The following is a 25,775-nucleotide window of genomic DNA, read 5'->3' as shown; positions in this document are numbered from 1 at the left end:
GGCCTTGTCGTTCCTATTCCTTTTCTTCTAGTGCATATGGCAGCATGGTGCCGCTCTGCACATGTGTGCAAGTAAGGATGCACAGCTAGGGACGGAGGGAAAATAAATAAATCAAACCTAGAAGCTGACATGGATTAGTGTCTGCTCATGTAAAATTTGTAGCAGGATCTGATGTATGCAAGTCCATTACTGGCCAGTCCCCATAGCTGAAGGTATCTATTTACATAGCAGCTGCATGAGCATTCTGCGAGTCAGGGCAGTCACATTTTCCCAGTGCCTCGCCAGTGACCGGTAATGAACATGCTGAGCACTGCTGGCAAGGAAAGATTAACCACACGGCGACAGAACGGGCTTGATAGATTTTATTGGCAATGCTAGTGTCATACTCGGGAACCACAACCCTTTGTCAGACTGTTAGTGTTAACTTGCATGACAAGTATCAGTGACCAACTGTATTTGAAATATAGTTAAAGTGCCTAGAAATAATAGGCATCTTAAAAAAAAAAAACCCAAAAAACAAAAAAAAAGAAAGGAAACTCATTCCATCCACTCAAGCCAACCTTTATAGATCTTACATCTGAAGCACAACTGATGTACTGTAATTGTTACGTGGACTTGACTGTAACCTCTACAGCAGCACACAGACAATGCAGTTCTCTCATTATGCACATGCTTTAGGATCGTTTATTTTAATGCTTTCAAATAAATATGTTCCATGCAGCACACCGCAATAAATAAGGAGCAGCAACTTTCGTATAGTACATCCATTCATAATGTAAGTCACCATGTGAAACACCACATCTAAAGTCTTTGGCCCAGTCCCATACAGTGAAGCACACCACATCTGCACATAATCATATCTGGCTTCATATGGATTTAATAGGACTATGCCAGAAGGGCAATGTGAGCACAAGTTTAACCAGGGGTTCCTAGCTATTAAATACAGCTACTAAGTAGTTAAAAGGCAACAACTAAACCCATAAAGGGTTGATTTGTCTTTTCTTTCTTACTTTTCAGACAGAAATATAAAGTATGAAAATGCTCTGGATATTTTCAGCCTTGTGTAAAGCAGCGTGATTAATATGGAATACTTTGAGCAATACTGGCACGTACACTGGCATCAAAAGCCACGGCAAGACTGACTCTGACACTGAACACCGGCGTACTCGGCGGGGGAAAGCTGCTGTTCTGGCGACGGCAGGCGCTGCCCCTGCCCCTTCCCCTCCTCTAGGCTGAGAGCTCCACTGCCCCGTCCTCTTCGCTGTCTGCCCGGTTGGCACGGATTTCCACCAGGGTCCGAGCAAAGCGGGTCCATTCGTCGTTGTGCGGAACAGCCAGCTGGGGGAGAAACCGACAGGGAATTAAAAGACGGCGTGGGGAGACGGGTTCTCCCGCTGGCCCACAATCGAGGCACTTTCTTTGCGGAGAGCTCCTGTTGCCATCAGCGTGGTTGTGCCGGTGGAGCACCAAGGCATGGGCCTCTCCAGCCCACCCTGCGCCGGTTACACTGTGATGTGCTGCCCAGTTCCCAGGACGCAACTGGGAGCTTCCCATTCAGTACCAGCTAGGAGGAGCTTTTACAGTCACTGGCAGAGAAAACAGCTTTATCTGCGTGATTTTAAGGAAACGTTTCTTGCCAGAGTGCTGCTGCAAAATCTACCCCTGGCTTAAAGTATTTCAGATTTTCCATCTCTACAAGAATATACACGTATGTTTAACTTCACACACGTGAGCTGGCCATTTGAGGTCGGTGAGGCCACGCCTGAGTGTAATTGTTTGCAGGACCGAGGTCGATGTGCACAAGGTAACAGAGCTTTTACAACACTGCACTGAAACTGTTTTCCTGAAGTTCATTAAAGCTCTGAATAGTAAAATAAATATATTGTGTTATTTACCCTCCTCTATGTTAAGGAATTCATAATTACAAGAAATGCATTATAATGGAAATGTTATACCAACTGGGTACTATGTTACTGGTCTGATTTTTTATATCATTGTGCAAGATCCATTTCCATTTAATACCATTGATGTTTCTAATGAAGAGATCTTGAACATTAGGCTTCAAGAGGGACATGTAATCTAAATAGCTAAACTTCCAGACAAAACCCTTTACTGCTATGGCAAAATAATACTGCAGTCCTTTCCAGCTGGATCCAATACTACAATTTCTGGAAGATAATGCAAGCTGGGATTGAGATAATTAAAAAAAAAAAAAAAAAAAAAAAGCGAGCAGTTTTCTCTAACTTTGTTTTCACTAACTCAAATTCCAGAAAACAGCAACAAGCATCCAGATGAACCATGCACATTTTTACTGCCCTCTTGAAGCCCTGTCATCACGTCCTGAATATAATATGAAAAAAATAACTGTTTCAAGATACTATGCAGTGCTTGGTACTGAAGAAGGTGACTGTTTGGAAACAACAGGGCATATACTAAACTGCTGTCTGCCTCAGCAAATGGATGCCTTTAGACCAAAGAACAAGTATGACCTTAGCTAATCCAGCCTGTGGTACTCAATATTCAGTCTGTACCGATTGATTTCTTTTGCAACACCACCAAAAATGCCATGCAGATGGCCGGCTAAGTATGCCAGGAATGGAGACCAGCGTTGCAGGAGTAAATCATATGAGACAGCTGTCTCACGCTTACACACACAGATGTGGGTTTGCTGTGGTCTTCATTTGAAAGACAGCCCTGTTCTTTCAAAGACAGCAGAAGGAAATGTAACACCAGAAGGGAGGGCAGCGCACCAACACACAAGTACCCACAGCATGGGTTTGGTCACAGCCACACACCTATACAAGCTGCTGTATAGCAAGTCAAGGGACAGTGCGGACATCCTTCTATCAGAGGTGCAACCAAACCGGCTGGATAGCAATTTCCCTGTTACTATCGCTTGTGTCCTGAAAGATTTTATTTCTTGCGATGTGTACAGCACTATCATTTATCAAACGCTTGAATGAAAACATGAAAGGTGTCTCACTTCTTTCAAGTAGTAAAATCATTGAAGTGTGACAATATCCTAGGCAAAGGACTTACTGAGTTTAATAAAGCCTTGTTTCTCCTTGTCTTTTAAAGTCCTAAACAACATTATATTGTATTATGGCTGAAGAAGACAATATGTCACTCTAAAGAAAAACATTACATATTGAGATAATTTAATTTCCTTTACTCCACAGCATAGCTACAGACAAATAAAACTGAAGTCCAACCTGTTAAAACAAATTGGTATCTCAAACTTAAGAGTCTCCCCACAAACGTATGTATTACATGCACTACTGTTAGTTGACAGTGTCAGCAAGACCTGGGCTGGTTTTAATGACTCAGTTCACAAAACAATTAATGATGAAAGTGAATACCTTTAGCACAGAGATGAAAACATTCAGTGGCCATACACAATCTGATTCCTTAGAACTTCTTATTTCACCTTATTTAACCTCAAGCACTGCATCATGCTTTCAACGAGGGGCCAATCCTGCTAACAGACTGTTAGTAGAATAAACGTCTCTTAATATAAATTCCCCAGGGATGCAGAGGGAAACCTTGGTAATAATGAAGTCAAAAGGAAAAACTGACTTTTATTCCCGCCCTCCTACTTCCTTCTGTCAAAGCCCTAGTACTGAACCACTATAGTTGTACAGCAAAAGACCACAAATAAAAACAAAAGCATCCACAAATTCCAACTCAAATTCTCGTCTGAGTTCATGCTCTCCTTCCAGTCATTTTCCATTCAAGTTCCTTCAGCCAGGCACACTGACACCCACAAACGTTGGAGGTCTGGGTCTATCTGTGGAATCTCCGTTTCAGCTTCTCTGCATAAGTTTTCTCTATAAATACCAGGGCAGGGGTGGAAGAAATGAGGAGGTACTTCACAGAGGAAGGGCAGAGGTTTAGAGCTATCTGGGTGTTCCTCACTGGTCCAGTGTTTTTTACCATTTTTCTGTCCACTTCCAGTTACTATAAAGCAGCACGCGTTGAGTACCAGCAGTCATGGTGTCGACGTAGGGTAGAGATGTTCACCAAAGCATAATAACTTAATATGTTAACATTTGGGTTACAAGGTTATTTGAATGAACTGACACTAAGGTATGGAGCAGAACAAGAAAATAAATGCTCTTAGGTGTTCTCCTTTGATCCCTTCACAATGGAAGGTAAGTGCCACGCACATCTAATTAATTGACTTAATTACGCTGCTTTAACTTAAATAAAGTTAACTTAAATAAACTTAATAAAGGTTGCGTCAGATAGCAATTCTAATGAGGAAAACCAGTATTATCAAAGCAAGGTGGTGACTTTAGCCAAACTTTGTTAAGCTGTTGGAAGAGGGGTACTTTTATCTTCTGTTTGGCTTTTAAAATATCAAAAGAGCTCAGGCTGCAAGCCTACCAACATGCAAGTGTGACTACAAGTTCATGCATCCACGTAAACCTGCTTCTGCTTGTGAAGTTACACATGCTCATCTGGTTACAGGAGTGAGAATTTAGTACAGGAAAACATCTTCTCAAGATGTTAGGATGGTGACCCATTTGTAATTGGGTAAAGCTTTAACTCAGGACAATCGGTGTCTCTCATTTAAAAAAAAAAAAAAAAGTTTTCTTTATATCACTATCAACTTTTTAGTCTCCCCCCCATTCACTTTCATAAAACATTCTTCCAAAAGCACTCAATACCTGTGAGTATCTGAAAGTGCATGATCAATAATGTATAATAAATAACAAAGAAATGCAACATACTAAATACTAGGCACATTTAAGATTTTGTCATTTAAACTAGTTCACAACCTGCTTTTCTTGCCGATATTAAAAAATTGATTTACGTGATGCAAACCCTCAGCGCTGATTTTTCCGCCATCTTCACTACTATGAAATTGGGTAAGAGAAGATAACTCTGCAGCAGGCTCCTCCCGGCTAAACGGCGCAGCCAGCTAACACAGCTGGCAAAGGAGCACCTCCCTGGGCAGCCCCTCCCAGCCAGCAGCCTTCGGACCCCCACGCAAAGTGAGCTCAGCTGAGCCCCCGCGCTGAGCCTGGCTGTGCTGCACACAAGGGCTGATACGCCGCAGCCACCGTTAATGCTGTGCACCGCAGAGGTGGATCGGTAATGTCAGCTGTCCCAGTGCCAGTCTCCAGATAGTAACACTAAACAGATTCCGGCCTATTCCGGTGAGGCATTACAGTTACCAGTTTATCTTATTATAGATTAACAACATTATAGCTATGTGAATCTCCCAGCCTGTGCTCCTGCCACCCACCATACGTACATACACCAAGGGAAGGCAACTCTTGACTGGACAGAACAGAAATACAAATACAAACAGAAAGTGAGATGATGGGATGCAACAGTGAAAGGATTGTAAAGTAGGAGCAGAGATCTCCCTGTCCTTTTCTTCTTCCCACCTACTAGAGGTGGCTGGTTCTTGGCCAGGTAGAAGCCCCTCGTCTCTAGTATCATTCCTCACTCTCTTCTTTTTTGGGTGACAATGTGTTGAACTGTGCTTTCAAGACTGGAGAGGAGCTGAACAACATCCAGATTTGGAAGGCAGGGATCTGCCTGGCTGGGCCACATAGGTCAGCCACAGTAGACCCCCCCTGTTCATTTTTCAGAGTCACGGGGTTACAGCAGATTTTGAAGCAACGAGGCTTGTAAAGCTTAAAGGTAATATTGTTCAACTTGTGCCTATTCTCCACTGTAGGTAAAGGATAAAATGACCAGACCCAAGGGAAATGACTGCCAGGATCTTCCTGACAAGCACCTGGCTTTGCCTTGCCCGTGTGTCACAATTCTATGTGATTTATGCAGGGCACAGCAAAACTGTATCTCATGGTGCCACCACAGAGCACTTCGATTTTTGAAGAAGCTTCTCTGTGTTTCCTGGGTTGATCACCCTAGCCAGGCACTTCACTTACCTGTTACCTTTCTAGCCCTGAAGCACCAACACGCGCCCCCCTCAGCGCTAGTACTGACCAAGGAGATGGTTTATGCGCCCTGGTATGACAGTGACAGAGCCCCCTGCCCCCAGGGCTCACCAGGTCGCAGTTGCAGGTAGCAGCATGAATGTGAGCTTCACCACAAACCGCCTCCTCCATCTTCTTGTCAAGGCAGATACTTCCTCTGTGTACAGAGCTTCCAATCCATATACCAGGGATCCTACAAACACAAACTGTATTTCCCGCATTCTCCCAGAAACTGTACTATTAGCAACTTTACTGAACACTACTACTCTTAAAACCCCAAGAGAGAACTCAGGACAAGGAGATGCTCTGACCAGACGACTCTCAATGCTGCCATTTGTGTCAGCTAGTGCTGGGCTCCCCCAGCAAACCGAAATGCAACAAAAAAACCCAATGCCTGAAGACAAAAATCAACATAAATTTCATTTTCAGATCATTTAACACCTTCAAGTAACATTTGCTCTTTTAAGTTATGTCTATTAAGAAAAAGAAAAAGGGATTAGTCTGAGACAAAGAAAAAAAAAAAAACAAACCACAGCTTTGAATGTGCCTTTTAAAGGAATCTATCCAGAAGGCTGAAATAAGATATTACAACATATTTCAAGATTTTCATATATTCCTCTCCTATCCATCTTTTTTATGGCTGAAAGTGTTTCAGCTCAATTTGTCCAAATCTCTGTATAGCTTCAGTTTCCCTGAAAAACCACTTTCCAGCAAATGAATTATTCATTGAGGATATTTCACTTTATTCCTGGCTTCTTGCCTTCCCTGGAGCCTGTAAATCTTTGGGATGGGAGCGGACCAACTCTTCCTGCCTTCATCCCTCCAACACTCTTGTCCAGCACAGCTCTCCTCTGAGGGCCGGGGACTCTCCCAAGGAGATACAATGCAATTGCAGCAGCAGCAGCAGCCACTTCCACTTTGGAAAAACCACTGTCCCATAGACTCAAAGGGAGCCCAGTCATCAATGTTCATCCTATGGCATTTCCTTTTAATGACTGTACGTCACGGGTCACTCTGCCTGTCACTGAGACACTGGTTCATAACCTGCAGCGCTGATCACTGGTGAAAGTATCATGCAATCCCAATCACTAGGTTAATAATAATTTGTTCGCTTGTTTTCCCTGGAGTTTAGATGCCTCAAAGCAAAAATAGCCATGGGAAGAACTTCCTCAGCATTGTCTCCGACTGTGGGGTTATTCTGAAGGGGCAAATTTTTCCAACCAGAACGGTTTATAAGCGCTTCTAACACACACATCCCGTGGACACAGGTGTAAAAGGAGAATCTGAAAATGAACCGTTACACCACGACTTGGAATGACCTGCCAAAGTATGTGGTCTGCAGCCGGCCTGCACAACTGTATTGCCACACACTGTTTTCAATTAGACATTTGCAGATGAGCCTGCATGGTGGTCCAAGATACACTCTAAGGGTGACAGCGGTTCCCGATTCAAAAATCTGTGACCCATTCAAACACACTTCGTAGAAGTACAATGCATTCTTAGTTTTGTATATAGAAAACCTTGTTCTGATATAGGTTGCTGGGTTTCTATAGCTAGTCACCGTGCTCCTGAAGATTAGAGATGTTCTGATTAACACGCATCTTTTATTAGCTGCATTTGGGTTTGTTGCTGTTTGGAGGTAAAGGCTGACCTTATTTTAGACAATCCTGTTTACTTGTCTCCGCTTCAACACAACCATATTTGCAAAAAAATCTCATATCCAGCAGGGAAAACAAAATATGAAAATTAATGCTCCTCTCATCTCTAAAAGACTCTGTTGCTATTATAACTTTTGAGAAGGGCAATCTAAACACTCTTTGAAGAGATAGCTAATTAAAGCTTAGAAAATATTCAGATTAATTTGAGTTTCTGGAAAATAGCAAGTCTGGTAAACTAACTTTAATGACTAAAATCTCAGACTTCACACCAAGTTATTTGTGTATGTGGTTTATCACTATTTTTATATTCTTTCAATTTAATAGCATCATCAAATAAATGTAGCTTCAGGCAAATATAATTTTAACTATTTTCCCTAAGAAGAATTTTTGTCAACCTATATTGTCTGTATCACCCTCTAAAATTAAGTGCTGTATAGAAAATAAATGTGCTGCAAATACTTTGTGTGATGAATTAACATCTGAATGCAGCTATGACCACACAGGTAAAAATATTTTTAACAATGACACAACATAACTACTTCAGTTTGATGTCTTCTAAAAAGTAGAACAGACAATTGGTCTAATTTTCTGGGTAAAAGAGCACTTCCAGAATGAGGACTGTAATATTTACAAATGAAACCCAAGAATTACAGTTCCGCTTTAAGCAACTGATCCTATCTTCTGGAGTTCAACAGATGTTTTATCACTACCACTGATATGAAAATAGATATGTAAATGTAAATATTAAGTATCTTGACAAGCACACATACAGCAGGCAAGCATGCACCTATTCTGGCCCTGGTCTTGCCCCCCAGAATCAATTACAGACTGCCTTTAATTTTTCTCTCAACCTATATGGATTTTTTTTCCCTGAAAAAGCCTATATTTTTCCAGGCAACACCCTATGCCACACACATGGATGGAAACAAAGTGGGAGGTAATACGCAACGAAATGGCCACCAAAGTAACCAAGAGCACCCTTTTCACATAACTATAGTACCACTGTATTTAACTCTTGGGAGAGCTGATCATCGCTGTTAACAATGGATGAAACCACTGGCAGGAACTCAAACCCCACATACTGCATGCAGATGATTTTAATAAGATACAGTGTTTAGACCACAAAGGATACACTCCAGAGTAGCTCTATATATATTTGTTTACTTAATTGAAGGGGTGGAATACCATAGGCAGCCTAAATATTGCATTTATTCTATGCGCAGCAGTCAATCTAGTGTCACAGACACAGTATACACCACCCTTCTATGAAGTTAATTACTTAGCCCTCATCTAGATTAATGTCTGTTGTGATTTATTTCTTTGCAATTCACCAGCAGGGCCTGATTTAAGTAGCGCTGCCATAGTAAAAAGAAGACAAAATATTAGCTTATATGACAAAAAACCCTTAATCTCAAACAGAAACTGAATCCATTTTCAGCACACTTCAACTTTTTCTCCCAAGGAGAACAGTAGCTGCTGAATTATTACATAGTTGATGGTAAATTATGTTTTGAATACCAAGCAAACAATGGTGTTATTTTAATAATTTATATGTAATGTGCAAAGATACACTGTATAAAGGGCCTACATAGGAACTCAAGCATTTGAATGCCCATTAATTCTTTTCTAAACTTAGCCCTGTCTGCAGCAGTCATCTTGATGCCAGCCTAACAGGAGAACAGACTAAAATGTAGCCCATAAATTATACATACATGACATACAAATGCATGTTAACAGAACATTAAGACTGCAGACTGTAACACTTCAAAGATAGGAAATGTCAGAGTTAAGGCTAACTCCCTCAATTTGAGCATGTTATTAATTTTGTGTAATGATACGTCTTTAATCTTAAAAAAAAAAAAAAAGTAAAAAAAAAGTAAGAAACAACAAAACCTGTGCTGGAAGCAAATACCAATTATGGAAAACTTCAGCCTGAAGGATTAAAACTTGATAGGGTGTATGGGAAAGAAAACAAGGAAGTGGAAAGTATCTTTAATTGTAGACAATGCTTCAGTTCCACCTATAATATCAGAGTTGGCTCAGGCTCTCCCGAGTTAACCAGAAAGAATGATGTCAAAGTTATCAGATTATGCTTCCCTTAATTAATGTATCAAAATGCTGCACTTGATATTGAATACAGAGGATAAAATAGTGAATAATCACCAGTCATTTTGAAAGCGATGACTGAAAGGTGAAAATTTTACTTTTGTTTCCTTGGATTTGTTTTAAAACCACAAATGTTAAGCTATAAGCTCAGCCTGTTGTTAAGCACACCAGACTGCTTTCACCAGTCACATTGTGGGGGTCCTCCCCTACGGATCTCCTTAAGTGATATTTTCAAAGGCAGATATATTGGCCTGTTCAAGTCCTTGGAAACAAAGAGACACTTAATATAATTGATCAGCTGTGGGAGCAGAAAGGGCATCTACCATGCTTCAGAAAAACTAACAATTTTGCTTCAAAAGAGGCAGTGCCCTAAGCAGCAAAGTTCTTGCAGTTCCTACCTTTCCAACGCTTTAGTAACGCCATCAGTTTACAGGTTCATTAAGAAAACCAGTCAGGGACGCTGTCATTCATCTCCAATGGGGGTCTCAGTCCTGCTTTGACTGCCATTTCTCAAAAGTCATTGAAAACTACCATAATTTTTTGTTGCGCGAGTTTCAGGATGTTTAATGCTCAGAGCTAAGGGATCAGGAGATTCCTTCTCTACCAAATTATGTTATCAGTTCTCATCGTCGTACTAGAAAGCAAAAAAATACCAAATGGATCAAAACCAGAAGGTAAAGAAGCCTTCAACATACTGGTCTCTCCAATATCTACTTTTTTTTTTTTTTTTTTTTTTTTTAACTGCAACTACATCGATTGGAAGAACTGTCCCATCACTTTTACTTGAAATACTACAGCTTCAGCCTGTGGGGTAGCTGCGCTGGCAAAGGTGCCTCCCTGGAAGTTCAGCTGAGTGAAGGACTATTGCCTCAGGGAAGAAATAAATCGTGGTGTCTTGAGCTCACCTCGCTTCCTTCCCGAGCTAAGTCAACCATGTCCATGACATGATTCAGGCCAGGAAATCCGTCAGAACAGGAACTGTAGATGACTTCTGCCATGGCTTTCTGGCTCCCTGTTGGCAAACTGGCTCTCACCAAAGTGCCTTGTAAACTACTCAAAGATTTTGGTTTGCAGGAGAGCTGCTGCCTTCCCTGAGATCTTGCACACATCTCATTACCTACAAAAGCTCATCCATGAAATAGCAGTGGGGTTTGTTTTGTTGTTTGGTGGTGGGGTTTTTTTTTTCATTTCAGACATAGACTTTTTCATCACTCTAGACAGTGGAGGATATCTTTCACTTTTAAATTAAACACTGAACATAGAATTTTAGCTGCCAAATAGGATGTATTAAGGCTCAGTTACCCTCAGCTGATATTTTAGTTTAACCATTACTTTCCAAGTCAAGAATTAAATATTTTTTTCATGTTCAAAATACAGACCATTTTGTAAACCATAAAGGAAGATTGAAAATGGAGTTAAGGATTCCCAAAATGAAAATTGCTACTGACCACAGAAGCATCATGAAGAAAATTAATTATACAAAGCAGCTCTTGTTTCAGCACAATGATAACATATGAATTTCAACGAAATTTGCAGGTTGCTGCACACAAACTAAGCTTAAAATAAATTTTGCGCTTGGTACTTTGCCCCTTCCATAGTCTCTGTTACTTAAAAGTTATGAACATTTTTTAAGTAACGCTTCTTTTTACATTAGAAAGAGGGTAAAAACTTTCAGAGAAAATATCACCCAACAGACTAGCTAGATATTTAAAATGCATACTCCATGACACTATTAACATGCATTGCCTTCAGCGCTGTCACCCACCAGTGTCCCACGATGCAGGGTCAGGATGGGGCAGACCAGCTAAGCACTCACTTAGCTTCCACTGCCTCACCTACAACTACCACGGAAAGCCTGGACCCAGATTATTCTTTCCACTGACCCTCTTGAAAGGTTTTCAGGAGCAGCAGTAACTAAGGAGCTGGTAGTGAAGCCATTGGTAGTGCCGGTGAGCTAAACATACAGTAGATGGATCAGTATGTCTAACCTGAAGCCTGCCTTTCTTCTTTCTCTCTTACCCTTTACAGCGTTTTCCAGCTCAGGAGGAAAACCCCAGCAGGAAGATTTGTCACATATAGCTCTCCCTTCTGCCCCTCCTGCAGACTTCACTGTGCAGAAAGGGAATGATCTCTTACAGCTTCTCTTCTGCTGCTCTCATCACTTCGTTATCTGAGTGCCTTCTAATAGTGCATTAAGCTACATGATTAACTCCTGTCACATGTGGCTTGTTCTCTCTGATCCTCTCTGCAGGGGGAGGATCTGGGCCTTTGCAAGGGAAAAGGAAACATACGTTGGCTTTAAAAGTAGTGTGCAAATGAATAAAAAGGACTGGAGCCAGATTTTTGTTGGTTGGTCGACTGGTTTTCTTAAGCTTGTTATTTCATATGATGAGGAGTTGAGGAATTCTTATAAAAGATATTTCTATCATATTGGAAACTCATGTCTTTTTACCCCATGAAATTCTCTGGGGAGACAGTAAGCTGTCTCTGGAGAACTACTGATGTATTTCATCACAAGCAACTGGAAGGTAAGGGTAAAGAATCAATTGAATTTTTAGGATGACTACTTAACCCTCCCACCTCCTCTTTCTGTCTGTATTCACTAATGCCCATTTTATTCCACTGTCTAATCAACAAATGAGAGGAAGAGTATCTTTGTTAAAAGTCTGGCGCTTCCTCCTTCAGGTTTAACAAGTAATATTCCAGTAGTAAAATGAAAAGTGGAATTTCATGTTCATTTATACATATATTGAAACAAAAGAAGCTCTGTCATTACCAAGAACAAGCATAGGTCGTGGCATAGGCAGGAGAGTGACCCTGCACACCAGGTGCAACCCACTGCTGTATCACACACCAGCATATCACGAAGTCCTGTTGACAGGCTCCACTCTGAAAGGCTGTTTGTCCCACTGTCCCTACACGCTCTGGAACTTCAGCCTTCCGACAGTTAAAAATATTCTTCTTATTTTTGACTCGAATACATGGCCAGCTTGCAGCCACATGCGCTGGTTGCAGCATGCTCAGCTTCGCGCTCTCTCTGTCCCCAAGCACTCCTGTCTCTGTGAGTACATGCACCATCTATATTGCCACCAGGCTCAGACTTCCTTGGCTAGTCACGCCAAGTACTTCAGCCTCTTTCTACAGGCCCAGATCCACACCTCTCCCTGCTACGTTTCAAGTGTCCTTTTTAAAAATACACATTTTTCAACAAGAGGGGAAATGATGTTGAGGTCACCTTTTAAGTAACACCAGTTTCACGAAGCTGCTTTGTAGGTCAGAAGGCCATGATGAAGGTGACTGGGAAGGGCAGAGGCAGTGATGCCACACGATGTGCAAGAGGTGGCAGGGAAAGGGAAGTGCAGGGCCCTGAGCTGGCACTGGAGATAAACAGCTCCAACCCTCAGCACCCAGCCTTGCGTAAGTCAGGTTAGTTAGATCACGGCTCACTTTTCCCTCTTGAAAAGTACTTCCCTAAAAAAGACTGTTACTAGGATCACAAGCCTCCATTCCAATTTATTTAACTACCAAAACAGACTGGAAAAATGAGGTAACTCGTATCCTTTTCATTTCTAACCAGACTAGTAAGACCGTATTGACAAGCACACAGCCATGAATAGTAGTGTACAGGGGTACTCACAGGAGTAAATGCATGCGTTTCTATGTCTGGATGTAGCCAAGCCTCATTTTAAATTGTAAAAGTATATACATGCTTGGTTTTAACTTATCAACATAACAACATTGTTTTTCTACGGGAGGATAAACCAGTGCTTACATAAAGACCTCAAAGCATTCACAGTAACCTAAAGTAATGAATATTGTAATGAGAAACACAAGTATTTAGGGTGATAATGACTGGACTTTGCTCTACTTAGATCGGCTCACCCCCTATGGAGGCTACCAAAGCTTAAAGATTTTATCACCCTAGTAATCAGCAATGGGTAATGGCCTTCATAAACCACAGTAATTAAATTGACTGATTTCAAACTAGTGCGTTTTTTTCATTAGGGAGTTCTTATTTAACCTACTTCAAAAATCCCTTTGTGAATACTGGCTATATCAGTCAAAATTCAAATGACAAGGGACGAAGAGCTTGTTCTGTTCAATATTTCAGATAGTGTTCAAGTAAAAAGCTGGAGTTGCTAATATGCTGTCATTCTCTATTATTTTTTTTCTTTCTTTCTTTTTTTTTTTTTTTTTGGTCATCTCTAAGAGCTTCCAGTTTTAAAAGTCTCTCAAGACTAAACATTATAACTGGGGGTGGAGGGGAAGCAAATCAAAACCTTAGCTCTTTACATTTTCCAACAGCTCTTACGAGATTCTGCTTTGTTAAAACATGCTTTTAAAATTCTCTGAGGCCAGTGTTCCAGCCTCCCTAGCAAAAATATCAATGGTGAAACTCAGGCACTGCCTCACAATCCATTTAATTATTTTTTATGCCTGGATTATGCATGTTGCTGTAACTACTGTATCTTACTTGATCTTTGAATGCTTTTGAATAAAACTTGGTTGTAAGCACAACCCCTTCTATTGTTCAAATTTGTCTTCATGATATGTGTGAGCCATTTTTCTGTGTTCCAAGAACTTGAAGCTCAGCACAGATTTTAAAATCAAGTATTTTATGGTGAGTCTCAACTCTGCTTTTGTGGCAAAAACATTTCCTAACTCAATATATGCTCTACAGGAGCTTTATGATGGTGAAAGTAAACCTACTGGAAAATCTACCTGGATAACTACATGACACAAAATTGAGTTTTGTATTTCTCTCGCTGGGCTACAGCAATTTTTAACTGCATGAAAGAGATGCTGGGTATGTTTTCTCTATGAAACCTATAGTGAAACACAGGGATCTCAATATAGGAGTACAAAGTATCAACACTTCCCCACTCCACCCAGAAAAACAAGTGACTCAATAGCCATGCTGAAATGTGAGAGCTGGTCACAAACATGCATTTCTCTCTGTCTAGAATCCTAAGAATCTCAGAGCAGCTGTTGCAGGCTGCTGAAATCAAAGGAAATTATTTTATAGGCACAAGTGGGCTATTCCTTACTGTACTACTTCATCTGTATATTTCATGCAGTTGTTAGGTCCTCCCTCAATGGTCACGTAGTTGAAAATGAGATACAGGATTAACACCCACCACGGAGCAAATGGGGAAGCCCACAAAGAACCTAACACAGCAGAAGGAGATACTAACTCTGAAACCTAACAAAGTCACATAAACATCAATATGATTCTGATTTCACTGCAAGGAAATGAGGACAGAGGTAACAACTGTGTAAAGAATCCCAGGTAACTGCTTTCTTTGGCAGAGCGAGCTTTTCTGGATGGTCTAGGGAAAGACCTTTTCTTCAGTTCCACTTGTCATACTAGTCACCCTTTAAAAGCATGACTAGAATCAACTGTCTGAAAGACCGCCAAACAGATGCAACAGTTTGTCCTGTAACTACTTTGACAAAATAATGTACAGTAATAAGCTTCTTGTGACTACAATTTCAAACTCTCCAATCCTGTGCTGCAAACTTACTTTATATTTTATTACAATCAAATGATAAATCATTGATTTACAGTTTCTATCTATTTATTCACACTGCTACCAGAATATGACTGGGAGGAGATTAACCTGGGGGGTGGGGGTGGGGAAAGGTGGGGAAAGGTGGATCAGAAGCTGCTTCGTTCACAGCCAAGGGTGCAAAGAGCATTCTCAATAAGCCAGGTAAGCAACAAACAGGGTTGTTAGGGAGTATTTGTGACAGCGGCAACTGTGTAACATCACTGAAGCATGCCCAATGGGAGCAAGCTTTCTAGAAAATATATCTACAAGAGAGACATGCAGTTAGGTCTAACTATCAATCATCTGGACACGTGAATAAATCTATAGTCAGTGGTCCATGTTCTGTTAAAATCAGTTTCTGCCATACAGAAAACTTGCTGCCCAGTAAATAAGCCATAAGACCACAGAGGCTAAAATAAGTTATACATGTTATCACAATAATAATACTTCAACTACTAGACCAGCAAAGGTTTGAATATTTAGATCTTACAGAGACTAATGCATATTTACAATGCCTCATAATGTCCTCTGGTTAAGTTATATAGGTTTAAGATCCCATCACACTGAAACAATCTGATTTTTATGTGTTTGGGGTTTTATTTCATTTTATAATTCACATTCTTTTAAATCAGTGGTTACTGATCCACAAGAGCACATCTATATGGACTATTTAAGTCTCCTCTCCCCTGGAAGTGTGTGTATAACACCCATTAATGCTAATGGGCATAAAGCAGACGCATTGAGGAGAAAATAGACCTCTCACTGTGAAAATAAATGTGTTCAGTTATTTTCAGACACGATGCTGAAATCAAACAACTAAAAGTACATACTCTAAGGAGATAACATTATATAGCCTAACCGAAAATGTCACCATTATTTTTAACTCCCTGGTCATGGTGCCTGCCACATTCTCCATGTTTCTGCCATTTCTTGTGTCATAAAGACTATGACTGGATAACATACCAAAAAGGGCCAAATCCTAAATTCTTCGACAAGCAAAATCAGCCCTGATCTCATACTCCTTGCCTTCACAAAGTATGCAAGGTTAGGCCTCGTGTCTTACATTTCCACTTAGGCCATATAATGTTTTCACTTTACACCATATGGGTTAATAGTAGCAGTAAACTTTAATGTTCTCTAGAATAGCTCCTTAAAACTGCGATGAATCTACCAAAGTAAAAATTCCTGTCACTTACACACTTTTCTTAATGATTTGATATCCTGAAGTTTTCTGGTCTGATCAGAATTCAAGGAGTCAGTTTTTTTCTGTTTGAACAGGTAAAAAAGAATTGCTTGTAATATTGCTTGTGATAATGCGAAATTCAAAGACATTGTGCCTTATTATAATACAAATAAAATCAATATTTTTTTCCTGGTAGAACCATCTTTTATGAATTTACAGCTGATTTAATGTCATAGTTGGAACAGTCTTGACAAAAGAAAGGTTTTGAAAAGGATGCAGTGTAAGTGGAGTATTAATGTTTTTGGTGAGCATGTGTAGAGTCTTTGTAAAGTGGCCTGCTGACTTTCTAATGTGACTAGTCACACCCATCTTCCTAAATCACGGAGTTGCACCTTCAAGTAAGTGGATGCTACTGAGTTATCAGGCAGGCAGGGATGAGTTTTTCCAGTGATGAGGTCTTTGCAGAAGTTGATGCTGTAGGAGATGGGTAGAATAGTAGTGCTATTACTGAAAGGTCAGCTGTCACAGCTTAGTGTCAGGCTTTGCAATACTGCTGGTTCAAATAAGCAAGCTAGGTGCTGCCAGGTGCTGGACGGCCCAGCCTCCAGCCCTTTGCCCCCAGCCACATGCTCACTCATCTACTCTCAGAGAGTCAGCTCATGGAGAAAAATTCCTCAAGGAAAACAAAACAAAACAATAAATCAATACCGCTCTGCTGATCTATCTCCCTCCCCACAACGTGGGTGGTGACAGGAGCACTGCTCCTGGCACAAAAACTGGGCAGCGAGGGATATGGCTAGGGCTGGCTGGCTGGCAGGCAGGCAGAGGAGGACTGTCCCTTTTAAACTGTCGACCAGTCCCATCATATCCCAGAATCAAACTCATGCACAAAAGATGGTCAAAGGAGGACCCCAGCTGAGCCAAGGAACTGGCCAGTGTCTGCACACTGAAGTAAAGAGAGAGCCTTTAAAAGCTGCCATATCTCTGCCAGACACTTCCAAAAGTACATATGCACACTGTGAATCCTCCATGCGCCATGCCTGAGGACAGCTAAGTATGGAATAATTCAAGAAGTCTTTTTGGACTGGCACAGAGGGTTAATGGCTGAAGAGGCTGTTACTGTACAAGCCCTCGGTTCCAGGCTCTTGAGCTGTGAAGTATTTTGGCATCTCACTTAAGGCTTCGTAGTGAGAAGAGTTATGCCGGAGAATATATGAGCACCCTTCTTTTTTAAACCAGAAAAAGCCACTAACAACACAGCAGCTCTGGTAGATCCTGAAGCTGTTGCAGCCCAGACTACTTTTCCTAAATTTGGTACAGTAAGTACTGCAGAGACTGATACTGCCAAAATGAACCAGGTAACAAATTAATGAGCTCCTTCATTCACGACAGAAGAGGAGGAGGGGTGGCAATGGCCCATGATCTGTCAGCAGCCATGTGGATGGACATCCATCTGTTTGCATGTAAGGAGCTGAGCTGGAGACGCTCGGGCTCTGCATGGGTAGAGCAGAACACTTTATGTAACACAACTCACACAAATAATAAATAATGTTGAATGACTCGCTCTTCTTTTTTATTTTTGAGTAATAGAAGCCTGTCTTTCTTTCTGATCTGAGTGTATCACTGTGACTCATTTTGCAAGCTGAAGTCTGATGATACAGAGGAAAGGCCAAAAACCTAAATATTACTACTTCTGCATAGAACACTAAATCTATTTTCTCCTGAGCGAGCTTGCAGGGATAAACAATCCTATCAATGATTTGGTGTATGATATGCAAAAAAAGAGACATTTCTACAGTCCATTTAGACTCCCAGACAAGATCAGACTGTGCTGCCATCAAAGACATTTCCATAGCTTGTCGTATCACTTGGAAGACAGAAAAACCACCTTTTTGGAACAGTCATGCAAAAATGATAAATAAACAAAAACAGCCTGACCTGCCAGTGTCATGGTGGAAATCTGAATGCAGTAACCTTAGACAATTTTGAAATTATGTTAACAATATGGCAAGAAGTTTCAGCAAGCATTTGTGAGGAAAGACAACTCCTGCACAAGTGAATGCGATCCAAAAATATGAGTCATGCACAAGCAATTTTGCTATGGGCCATAAAATCACTTTATGAGAGTTACAGATAATTCTGTATGTATTCTATAATGTTTCCCTACTGTGTAGAGATGGATATCTCGGTATCCTATCACAGATAATGATGGAAAACAAATTCTCTACATAAAAGCTGATTGCTCAGAGATTCACTCATAACTGTTCCAAGGGATTGTAATGTCGACAAAACGCTTTATACCGTATTCATCAACAAAGAGGTAGATTCCATCAGTGCCAAACACACTGCAGTTTAGATGTTTTTTATAAGATGTAGCAGGGTGAATTGAGAGCAGCCTTAGACACAGAATACACATCCTGCTATTTTCAGCATCTACGTACTCTTTATCACACATGCACCAACCATCCTCTGACACCTCTCATTTCCTCCCGTTAGTCCTTTTGCACATATTCAGACATATTCAGCATTATTTGGTATTAAAAGAACAGATATATTCTGTACGTGTCATGCTGAGAAAAATCTACAGCATTAAGCCAGTCATGAAATAAGAGATACTGGAATATAAAAAGTGAACCCTTCGGGACCAGCGTCAGAACAACACAGCTTCTTTTTGCACCTCTATTTTCCTCTTTAAGTTTCTTTGTAATTTTTACCCATAGAACCACTAAAAAAAAAGTTTTAAAACCAGTGAAAGGTTTCAAGAAATATTTCTCTCATAAGACATACTAGTTAACTCTTTTGCAAGGTAGCTTTACAACTAACACACTGCTGGCAACCCAAAATCAAAGGGGACTCCACTGAAAGAAAACTGGCTTATTCTTTGAAGGTGTCCTATTCATGTGTTACGATACATGATTTCTTCTCAAACTTGGATGTGGCATTCTCCAGACGCCAAGCTTAAAAAAAACCCAACAAACCCCAAAAAACAAAAAACCCCACCCCAAACACAATAATAATACCTCTCCAACATCATAGATCCATATGCGGCCTTCTGAATCACCAACTGCTACCTCCTTGCCAGCCTGGGCCCAGCGGACACGGTTGAGGGCAGAAGCTCCTTCTATGGTGACACTGGCTGTGGGAACCTGTCGAAACAATAGGAACAGGAAAGAATAAAATCACGCTGGCTGCAAACCCAGGGGTCAGTTTTGAATGTCCTGCTTAGCTGGGTGAGTCACAAGTCCCTTAGCATTGCTGGAAGTTAACATACAACCCTCATTGGGGGGAGGAAAAAAAAAAGGGTTCATTGTTTCTTCAATCACACGTGCTAAAAAGAGGAAAGAGTGAGAGACTGCTTGGAATGAGCAGGGAAGACTTTTTGACAGTAAAGTGCAGTAAAAGAAAGTTTTTTCTCCTTAACCTCGGAGACATGTGAAACCACATCTGCTTCTTCCTCAAAAGTTACTGACTTATGACCAAGAACCAAATGAGGGTAGGACTTGGAATCAGTCCTGCTCTCTCTTCTGGCCTCTGACTTGGGCCCAGATAACGTAACAGTTGGCAGACACATCCCTGTATTCATGCTGACACATCCTTTAAATCCATATTCACCTCTGCGGCTAGATGCAGAGGGCAAAACTTAAGTACTATGTCAGAAAAGTCCTGAGCTAATCACTTCAGAGTGAGGACATGGCAGAAATGAGATCAGCTGAGCTGACATTTAGGAACTCCTGTAGTGTATTCCCACAATTCTCTTTTACATCCCCAGGAGACGACTTTTGCTTTAAATACACCTGGATCCTGTCCAATTTCCACCCCCCCTCCCTGCCCCAAGTCAACCAACTTAACAGGTGATCCACAAGAATACATAAAGAATCTGGTTAATGCGTGGGATGAATAAAGCAATGATCATGATCTTAGGAGAAGTATTTGTAATCTACGCTGGAATGAGGGCATCAAAAGATGCTGGAGGAGGAAGGAACCATATGGGTGTTTGTCCCAGATAGGTAGATCACTCAGTTGATTTAGGTCACCTCATAAGACCAATGACAGTAAACTGCAAGTCTGCTAATGCTCCACCCAACTGCCTTTAACAGGAGAACCTGCCTGAGCAAGGAGCCTGTAGCTTGGCACGAAAGCCTTCCAAACAAGGCTTTTTAGCTTTAATGCTTTTTAGGTCAGGGCAAACAAGATACGATAGCTGCAAAAGCAGCTCTTCCACCAGATCCACCTGGGGGAACAGGCCTCAGTCACATGGTGAGATGGGGACAAGGGGGTGTCCCAGGATCTATAAATGGACATGGAACTGGACGGCAGTCCAGGCAAGCAGAGGTAGTTGGACAGGAACCAGAGTCTGGGTTACCTCTGGATGAGTGACAAGTACTCCTGCTGTTCTCGTTGTCAGCACAATGCAGCAGAAGCAGGAAGAAAGCAGCTTGAAGGTGGTATTAAAGCCCGGTCTGAACATCAACAAACCGACAAGATTAACAAAACCAGTATTTTGCTGACTTGGTCTTGGTTCGCTGGCTGTAGCTTTAGATTCTAGTTGTGAGATAGGTCCAAAGATCCAGGAGAAAAATAATTTTAAAACAAACATCGTATAGCTCCCATGCCAGTCTCCTTCTTCTCAGCTCTAACGCCTTCATTGTGTCACACAAGATGAGTGACAGTATGAAGGCGAACCTTTGCAGACTTCCCAAGACTCTTACTACAGTAGCAGTGCGTACACAGCCTCCAGCAGCAGGCCAAGGACTGGGAAGCAAGGCTGCTTGCCTTGCTCCTCTCCCCCTGGACCATCCCTGCTCCTCCTCCTCCTCCTCCTCCTCGACCCTGGCACAAGGCTGCAAAACTGAAGTGCACTTTAAGCACAAGCCTGCCAAGCTAAAGTGTCACCTCCACAAAGGGCTTCGTGGTCATGTTCTGAGCCACACATGTGAAATACGCGAGGATTTTGTTTGCAGAGTGATGCAGAAATAATGCTGGAGAGCAATCAGAAAGCACATACCATCCTCCCCTCTCCTTTAAGAAGCAAATAAGCTACCGGACTCATCTTCCCATTGTGCAAGGCCAGTATTACCCAAAAGAGCTGGCACCATGCTCTAACTCCTCATCCCAAGTCTGTTACTGCATAGTGGGTGAGAGTCAATGGCCTAAATCTGACATGGGGTCATTGATCCATGATAAAAATCACATTGGAAAACAGGCAAGTTTAACTCCTGTGATCACTGATTTCTAAAAAAAGAAGAAAAAAAAGAAAAAGAAAAAAGGGTATTTTAATTCCAGCCAAAATTAATTTCGTGACATTTGGAAATGGGTTTCTTCAAACAACAAGTAAATGGTTCATTTCAGAGGACTAATCCGCTAACCAAGCTATGTTTCTCAGAAAACTGTAAATCAAAGATACTTGTTTCATATAAAAATATACACAGCATATATTTAAGGCACTGAATTTTCACAAAATCTTTCAGAAGGCTGAAATATGTAATTCTAGAGCTGGTGTTTCGGGGATTTTTCTGTTAATACAGCATTCTTTCAGTGTTCCACATAAAAATAAGCAGCTTGCATGCTGCAGACAGAAGACACAACCCATGCTTTTTTTCAAAACCTGATGGTTTTGTAAAATCCTGTTACTATTCCTCAAAGCTATCTAACAAAATCAAGAGCAATAATGAAACAGTCTTTAAAAATCTAAATAAAAAGCCTTTTCTCCAGTGATACGGACAGAAATACAGTCAAACCATAGTAACTTAAAATAGATTTGTCTGCTCTCAGTAGTGATAGGTTAAATTACACATGCCTATTTTAGATTTCAAAGATAAGAGGTTTATTTTATAATGGTAGCATTATGTTTTTAAAATCACATTTGAAATACTTTATAAATTTTCTGAAGTTGGTGCTTGTCATATTTTTAACAATTTTGAAATGGATTTTAACAGGTAACAGATTAAGAAAGATGCAGTCAGAAAAGCCTGCATGATAAGAATACATTATTTTTTTTTACTTTTATTGCTTATGTGGTGTCAAAAACTGCTTGCAAATACAGCTGTTTTCTGTTTCTTGAAATAGACACCATCTTCACACTCTCAAAGCTAAGGTATGCCACGTAAAAAACCCCAACAAATATTCGAATGGGACATAACACAGCAGAAAATAGCAGTTTTGTAAGTCAGTTTAACATCAGTTCATAGGTAAATAAGACTCGTCAATAACGTAGAGACCTTCTCCAATCTTGATCACAAAAGAAATGTTACAGACACGTAGGTAAGAAACTGGCATTTGGTATCCTGAAACTATCTGCAAACCTCACTATACTGATCCATAAACATAATACTCTTATTTGCAAAAGGATGAAGGAGTGGGTAAACATTTTTTGCCTTTTAAGGGTTTTTATATTAATTTCTCAAATATAAATTAAAACGTGATGAATTTCTTTGCTATTACAAAAAAAATTTCTAGTATCCACAGATCAACATGAAGCACACAAATACCCTTGTTACTTGACAGTGAGGTTTTGCGAATAATTAGACTGATTAAATCCGTGGTACAGTCAAATGAATTTAGTTATTTTGATCAGAAAACATCTAGCTCTCTGGAGAAATGTTTTTAATAAACACGGTGAGTAACACTAGTGGAAACTGTGTTACAGTTCAAAAATGTGAAGGTAGCATAATCTAACTAAACCCAGGTATTTTCTTAGTTGGTTTACAAAACAATACCTAAATAATAATGTGGCTGATTTCCCAAATTAAACAAAACAAGGTCTCATTAATAACGATCACATCTAGTTCTTACACAGAGATTTTTATCAATAGCTAGCAGTTAAACACATTAATATACCTGTCATTTTCTTCTGTCTTCACAAATACTTTGACATCGCTTATCTGACATCTAAAAGTAATAATGATCCAAAAAATAGGTGTTTCAAGGTTTCTTATTATAAAGTCAAAAGTGCTGACAAGGACGTTTTCTTAGCAAATAGCAGTGCAGACTTCAACAGCATAATCAATTACAGAAATCTTGAAAATTATAAGCTAATTATGACCTACCAGATAGAGGGTAAAAGCAAACAACGATCACTTTCAGTTACGTTGTTAAAAGAACTGCTTACAGTTCTCTCTTTCAGTGGTACATTTGCTGCTTCTCCCACATAACAAAACCTCACATCTACTCAGAATCTGCCACTTTATCATGTATAGAGATTTTAAAATTTGTTTCACCGTGCTCAGTAAGGAAACCAAATGGTATTTCTGCCTCCAGAGACGCAAATTCAATTCCCATAAAAATACAAAGCTCGGATACCATGGAAATAATTCCAGTCTGATTCTTACATGAGAGCTGATTTTGACCTCTCAGAATGGAAATAATTTGTGAAATCAGGGGTGGCCTTGCATGCAGAAGAAAAGCAGGATCGAGCTTGAAATTATTTTTTTTTCTGATGTTCCTATGTATTTATATGTAAACACACTGAAAATATATCAGCAGTTTTCTACATACAGCCTTGTTATTGATGGGAATGGGATCAAGCGGTCCAGACTAATTTTTTGGAAAGACATTATGGTCTCGTTGACTTAAATGGCAAAACATCAGTTAATTTCCAGCAGAGCAGGATTCAGGCCTGGTATTTGGGGGGAAAGGGTTATTTTTTTTCTTCTTCTTAAAATGCTGGGTTTTATGCTCTGTGTTTAAGCCTGCATTAATGAGAACACCTGAAGGATATGTCCCTCCCTTCCCAAAATAAATTCTGAGGAGACTCCTCCTGTATATCCTCCAGCTGTATGTGCTCTAATTAAAAAGGCTGCGCTGCTTCCTGCTCAGAGCACTTCAAAAGGCCTCACTGCTCCCCTTGACAATGCACTGCCCGGTGCTGGTTCCTCTTACCTGTCCATGCTTATTTATGGCAAGCACCACTCACTGGAAGTCATAAACTGTGCCTGTATTTTAGTCTGTCTGAAATCTATAGCATGTTGATGTGAAAGCCATATTAACTAATCTTAAAAAAAAAAAGATTATACAACTATAGGGTGTATTATGGGGGAAAATACTGCCGCTTGCTCTTTGGTATTTTCTTTTTTTGGAAATAAAAAGAAACTGTCAGTTAATATGTGATTTTTTAATATTTTTTTTACAGCCTGTTTGTTCTTAATTTCACATGTCATTAAATAAAAATACACAAGGCTTCACTGTGGAAAAACATTTCAATTCTCGTGCTTAATACTGATTGCTGGCTGTCTAAGACTGACCTCAAGCGACATGACATGTTTTCTCAAAACCATTTTTTGGGGAAACTCAAGTCCAGAAAAAATAGTATAAATAGAAGTTTGTGGCATTTTAAAAATCTGAAATAGAAGGAGAAAAAAAGGGGTGTTCCGCGCATGTAGAAAATGACTTTTTAAAAAATACGGTACCCACCACTCTCAGTCTTTGCAATAAGCTCTCCGATTAATCCTTGCTCACCAGTTACATTCAAAGGTGCAATGTTTCCTCCCCAGTGGTCCCCGCTATTTAGTTCAATAGCGATGGAAAGCCAACTTGTTATTTTTCATTTGCGTTTGTGCCTTTAAGCTTCGCAGCAAATTTTGAAGAGGAAAAAAAGTGGGGGTATAAGATCACGAATAACACGTGAGAGAGATGCCCTGTGCTTAAAAATCTGAAGCGGAGCAGCTAGCAGCTCAGAGAGGTGGGAGGTGAGGGAAGCCGCAGGGGCACGCTGGGTTTTGGGCACGCTGCTGGCGCTGGCACAGGGCTTGCGGACGACGGTGTCCGGAGGATCTGGAGCTGAGGGTGAACACGAAGGAAGAAGAGGTCTCGCAGTGAAGGGCGCAGCACCTGCGGAGCGGGGCAGTGGGCTGCCCAGCTGGGCCCGGCCGCCAAGGTGCGCCCACCGGGCGGGGGGAGGCATCGAACCCCCGGCCTGTGAAGCGCCTGGCCCAGGCACTGCGTGCCAGAGGCGGGGGAGGGGTGTGAATAAAAAACTACGAAACGGGTGCGGTTTAAAAGTGCACCTTAAAATAACAGAGAGGGGAAGGAGGCTCCTTCCCGAGTCGGCACCGCGGTATTTGTTTGCGTTGGCTTCCTGCCGGGGGTGCCGGAGCCGGCCCTCCCCGCCCCTGACAGGTACCCGCAGCCGAGCGCCGCCGCGGGGGAAGGAGGGCGGGCGGGGGAGGGGGCGGTCAGGCGCCTCCGGCAGCGGGACCTGCCCTCCCCGCCGCGTCCCGGGGCGCGGGCGGCGGCCGACGCCGGGCTCCCCGCGCCCTGGGGCGGCCCGGCACCCCCGCAGACCCCCGGCGGGGCGGGGACGGGCGGGCCGAGGGGTGCTGGGCAG

The 25,775-nt window shown here is 41.2% G+C and overlaps 1 protein-coding gene across 11 annotated transcripts in view; it reads right to left on the bottom strand.

Annotated features, from left to right (window-relative positions):
* Nucleotides 1-347: 347 nt before the first annotated feature.
* DYNC1I1 (dynein cytoplasmic 1 intermediate chain 1) overlaps nt 348-25,775 on the bottom strand; it is a 194,715-nt gene continuing 169,287 nt past the window's right edge. For all 11 annotated transcript variants that reach the window (XM_080384604.1, XM_080384607.1, XM_080384606.1 and 8 more), the window contains 2 exons: nt 19,474-19,599; nt 348-1,338 (listed from right to left, as the gene is read on the bottom strand). In XM_080384604.1, coding sequence (XP_080240730.1) covers nt 1,228-1,338; nt 19,474-19,599 — 237 coding nt within the window. In that variant the 3' untranslated portion in view covers nt 348-1,227. The remainder of the gene's footprint in view (nt 1,339-19,473; nt 19,600-25,775) is intronic.

The sequence above is a fragment of the Falco punctatus genome (genome assembly GCF_963210335.1).
Source record: "Falco punctatus genome assembly, chromosome: 4".
In the NCBI taxonomy this organism is placed as follows: domain Eukaryota; kingdom Metazoa; phylum Chordata; class Aves; order Falconiformes; family Falconidae; genus Falco; species Falco punctatus.
This window is presented reverse-complemented; position numbering and strand designations above follow the sequence as displayed.